The 5,236-nt window shown below is 47.9% G+C and overlaps 1 protein-coding gene across 1 annotated transcript; it reads right to left on the reverse strand.

Annotated features, from left to right (window-relative positions):
* Nucleotides 1-23: 23 nt before the first annotated feature.
* Nucleotides 24-2,297, reverse strand: EAH_00009700 (hypothetical protein, conserved; the record flags this gene model as incomplete). Its single annotated transcript, XM_013391906.1, has 1 exon — nucleotides 24-2,297. The coding sequence occupies one exon, from the start codon at nucleotides 2,295-2,297 to the stop codon at nucleotides 24-26; it is 2,274 nt and encodes a 757-aa protein (XP_013247360.1).
* Between the last annotated feature and the right edge of the window lie 2,939 nt (nucleotides 2,298-5,236).

The following is a 5,236-nucleotide window of genomic DNA, read 5'->3' on the forward strand; positions in this document are numbered from 1 at the left end:
AATTTAATTCTTCTTTACTATCTTTACGCTTTTCCCAGCTCAGCTTGCAGCTCTTCTGGTAGCGTTAGAGACAGCTCAGCAGCAAGAACCTCAAGCTGCCTTGCTGCTGCTCCTAGCTCCTTCAATGCGGATTGTAGGGGCTCCTCTGGTGCTGCTTCTCCTTCTGCTGCTGCTCCTTCTGCTGCTGCTGCTTCTTGGGAGCCCCCCTTTGTTGAAGCTTCAGCTGTAGGGGCCCCCTCTTCTGGGGGGCCCCCCCCTGATGCGGTGCCGGGGGCCCCCTGTAGAGCAGCAAGCATCGAGGTGTACTGACAGCTTAAAGCCTTCATTCTGCGACAGAGTTGCATTACTCCCTCTGATTCATCACCTATTAAAGGCCCTAAAACAATTTTTCTCCAGAGGGAGCCCCGTTCTTTTGCTGCTCGCATCTGCTGCCGCACACGCTGCACCTGCAGCTGCAGCACCTCCTTCTTCACTTGATGAGCAAACCTCTCCGCAGCGTGCTGCTGCTGCTGCTGCTCCAGCAGATTCGACTGCTCCTGCTGCTGCTGCTGCTGCTGCTGTGGAGCCTGCGCATCCGGCGGATCCGGCGACGCAACGGTTCCCTGTTGCTGCTGCTGCTGCTGCTGCTGCCGCTGAAACCACCATTTGCTGTTGAGATCCCTTAGTCGCACGCGAGCCTCTGCTAGCTCTTGAGTAAGGACGTCTATTTCTTGTTTAAGCCTCCTCTGGCCCTGCTCTCCTAGCTGCATGTCGCGCTGCTCCAGCAGCTGCTGCTGCTGCCGCTGCTGCTGATCAATATACTGCAGCAGCATTTGGTTCTGCTGCTGCATTGCATCGTTAGACTGCGGCAGCTGCAAGTCCTCCAGCAGCTCCTGCTGCAGCTGTGATGCTTCTGCTGCAATAGTTTGCTGCTGCTCGACGATTTGCTGCAGCACCTGCTGCCGAGCGGAGGCTGCTCGCAGCTGCTGCTGCAGCGTGTACTGTCGCTGCTGCTGCTGCAGCAGCGCTGCAGTTGCTGCTGCGGCTTTGGTATCCGCTGCAGCCTCCAGGCCTTCTACTGCATGCCTAGCGCATGCAGCAGCAGCTCTCAACTCAGACAGGTGCTTACCTTTGTCCCCCAGATGTGTAAGTGATGCCGCCTCTAAGCGCTGCTGCTGCTGCTGCCGCAGCTGCTCCTGCTGCTGCTCTCTAAGGGCTCGCTGCACGTTAAGGCGGTCAAGCTCGAAGAGCAGCTTGACTTCTTCTCCCTCTGCATCTGCGAGTTGCTGCTGCAGCAGCAGCTGCTGCTGCTGCTTGCTGCTGCTAGGCATCAACGCCCACAACGCCTCCGTCTTAGGAGCACCCTCCCGAGCCCTGGCTAGCCTCTGAGACAGCGTAGGGAGATGCTGCAGCTCTAGCTGTGAAGTTTGCTTCTGATTGCGTTCAGATAGCTGCTGCAGCAGCAACCCCACAGACAAACTGAGCAGCAAAAGCCATATGACCTTCCGTCGCAGCGGCACTGAGCTGCTGCTGCCCTTCTCCGCTAGAGCAGCAGCTGCTGCTGCTGCAGATCCTAATGCAACACCTCCTGATGCTCCAGGCGAGAGGCCTAGATCCTGCTGCTGCAGCTCCTGCTGCTGCAGCTCCTGCTGCTGCAGGCTGCTGCGAGTCGTCCCCCACCCCTGCTGCTGCACCCCTGCATCGCCCCTCTCTGCTGCTGCTGCTGCTCCTTCAAGACCGAAGCTGCCTCCGAAGAGCTCTGAGATGGTGAGACGTGGCAGCGGTATGCTGCGGGGACGCTGCTTTTGCTGCTTCTGCTGCTGCGTCTGCTGCAGAAAGTGCTGCTTGAGCAGCTCCTGCTGCAGGGCCTGTAGCTGCCTCTGCTCCTCTTCTAGCTGCTGCTGCTGCTGCTGTTGCTGCTGCTGCTGTTGCAGCGACAAATCTTTGCCTCCAATATCAAACGAATCTAAGTCAAAGCTGCCTGTTGTCTCTGAAGCTCCTTTGCTTGATGACTCCCTTGCCTTCCACTGAATGCCCCCATCTGCAGCAGCAGCAGCAGCAGCAGGGGGTGATGAAGCAGCAGAAGGGTATGAAGAGCCTGGGAGGGCCCCCAATGCCGCTGGTGGGGGCCCCTCTTCATCTGGAGGGGCCCCCCACACAGTGTCTGGGCTGCTCCGTGATCTGAGAGCGTCTTCTCGCTGCACCTTTGCTGCTGCTGCTGCTGCTGCTGCTGCTGTTTCATAGTTTGATGATAGAGTATCCTGGGGGCCCCCCTCCTGAGAATTACTCCATGAGGACCAGTTAAAGGGGGGCCCCATTGGGGAGTCAAGAGCCGCGTATGAGGTGGCCTCTAAGAAAGAAGAGGTTGAAGCACCTCGTCGGGCAGCTTCAAAAGCACGAGAGGATTTGCTTAGTGCGGCTGGTAGTGATGTATACAGCAGAAAACAGACAAATCGCAGCAAACATGTCATCATACGCAGCGCATAGACACCCTATAACGCAAGCAGTATAAACCCGTTGAAGAAAATATCCTGCTGCTGCTGCTGCTGCTGCTGATGGTGTTGCAGCTGCGGCTGCTGCTGCTGCTGCTGCTGCTGATGCCGCGGCTGCTCCTGAGACGCCTTCTACCTGAGCATTGTGTGATGCTTGGTGGGGACAGCCACTGCTCCACCCAATCCTCCGCCATAAACCCTAAACCCTAAACCCTAAACCCTAAACCGCCCATCCTGCGAGCACCGCCACCTCCAGTGCTTTGTAGCAAGAACGGTGTTTGCAAAAGAAGAAAACAAATCATTTAAAAATACATAAAATAAACAAATGACTGTATTAAAGAAGAAATAGTCATATGGCTCCCGCCAGCCAACGAACATCGGCTCCGATTGGAACGAGGGTTTAGGGTTTAGGGTTTAGCAATTAGGGTTTAGTGCTGGGAACGCATACTTTTTTGTTTTTGATCATTATATATAATTTTGAAATGCAAATATAATTAAATAATATATTTAACCTTCTTCCTCTTAAACTAATTCTCTACCCCAGGCCCCCCATCGCTCGCGCTCAGCTGTACGTCGCGCCCCCTTCAAAAAAGCTAAGAGCTCCGTCTAAACCCTAAACCCTAAACCCTAAATCCTAAACCCTAAACCCTAAACCCTAAAACCTAGCTAGTAAGCCCTATTAACACGTAGCGCCACCCTACTACTGATGCTCTCACGATGAATTCAACGCGAGGAGCTGCTAATGGTAGCCTCGTCTCTTTGTGTGGTTTATAGGGATAGAACAGACAGCGACAGCTGCATGCTTAAAATAATTAAAAGACAGCTTTAAAAACTCCCTGTCTCTGTCTCCAGGTGTCCCGGATGCAGGTGCACACAGCGTAAGATAGCTACGTCTCTCGAGAGTTTATGAACGACTGTTTGTTTATTATATTTGCACAAATTCGTGTTTATTACTTTGGGGCTGTGCTGTCAGCGCATGCATTTAAATTGTTTGCATGCGCTTGTATAAGGGATTAATTTGCTGCAGGAGTTGCAGCAAGCTGCGCTGCATATTTATCCTTAAGGATGCCTCTTCGTTGTTGAAATACTACTGAGCGTTATATATGCATTAAAGAGTATATGAATATAATGCTATATTACGCAATATATATAAATATATTATTATATTAAACCCTGTTATATGTATGGCGTCTGTATGCTTCTATGCATGCTGTCATCTACACTTACACCTTCTATCATCTATTACTGCATTTTCATAGTTAGAGGCCAGAGAGCTTCTCCTTATAAAAGATAAGCTTCTTGTTATCCCTGCGAAAAACTTCAGCATTAGCAGCACTAAGATTATATCAATATATGATGTATATATGTAGAGACGAAGCCGATGCTGCACTGAGTTCATTAATATAAAAACAAACAGTAATTAAACCTCCTTTGCGTTTGTTTTGCTGCTGAGACCCTCGTATGCGTCTCTAAGAATGATAATAATAATAATTCTATAAAACAAAGGTATTTCTTAACATACTTCGTTGCACTTTACTGCATGTTAATCTCTCGTGCATTTGTTTATTTGCTGCAGCCTCTGTATACAGATGAGACAAATGTAATATCGGCGAAGAAAGCTGTTTGAAATTTGAATCAAAAAATAAACTAGCCAGTGGCTACATAGTTAAATGCACTTCATTCTTCTTCTTACTAGAAAGCAAGTCAAACAAACTTTTTTTTTTTTGTTGGATACAGAGACGCAAGTATTGCACAAGTTGGGGCTGTTGATGCATGCAGTTTAAACGACAGCCCCCGAATGATGTTACACTGAAAATATTATGTTCACTCGAAGTCTTCTTCATGCACGACTCATTACTAGCCTTCAGCCCTTCTCAATAATGATAAGGATAATGTTTCTTATAAACTGTGCAGCTTAAGACCCAAACAAAAAGAGATAATAAGTTAGTTTGCTGAGCCCTCTACAATATGATAGATGCTATTGCAGCCTCTAACTGATGATAACCCCTCTATGAACTCTATCTCTAGATCTGTTTACATCTGTTAGAGAATCAGATAGCTGTGCAAGAGCAGCCCCAGCTTAATACTACTCCTCAACTGTTGTAGCATTGAAACCAGATAAATGCACAGACTAATAAAGAGGAAGTCTGCATATAAATATATAGGGCCTATCGTAAGAATTGAAACAACTTGTTCACATTTGTTTTGTCTTTATCATGAGAGCTATTAAATGAAAACATCGTATTTTTGCTGAGATCTCCTGTATGAATAGATACACTGAACAGATACAACTGGGGATGTATATTTATTCTCTCTCTTCGAGTGTCTAAAAATATTATTGTCGTTATTATAATAATAAACCATAGTCTTTTGCTGGGCTTCGCAAGAATCGTTCGCTCGCGAGTTTATAAGGATTAAGAATAAAACAATTTACAAGGTAATCGGGGCCGCTGCAGATGCAAACCCTTACTGAACATACAGCCTAACCCTCAGAAACATCTGCTTGTCTCTTTACTCTTGCTTTTTATTATTATCCTTTGGAGACAAGCTGGGCTCTTCTCTAGGAGTAAATGCATTCGAGACAGTGCATGCATGAGGCGTCCCCCCAAACCTTCTTTCGTTTGTTATTTAAAACATATATCAAAATTCTTTCTTTCTTCAGCTCTATACACCTCTGCTGCTTCTCTGGTGCTAATAATAATAATAATAATAATAATAGTAAAACCATTGTCTATTTATCTATTTACATAGATAAATAGACAAGG

This window comes from Eimeria acervulina, genomic scaffold (assembly GCF_000499425.1).
Source record: "Eimeria acervulina Houghton genomic scaffold, Eah_scaff48, whole genome shotgun sequence".
Classification (NCBI taxonomy): domain Eukaryota; phylum Apicomplexa; class Conoidasida; order Eucoccidiorida; family Eimeriidae; genus Eimeria; species Eimeria acervulina.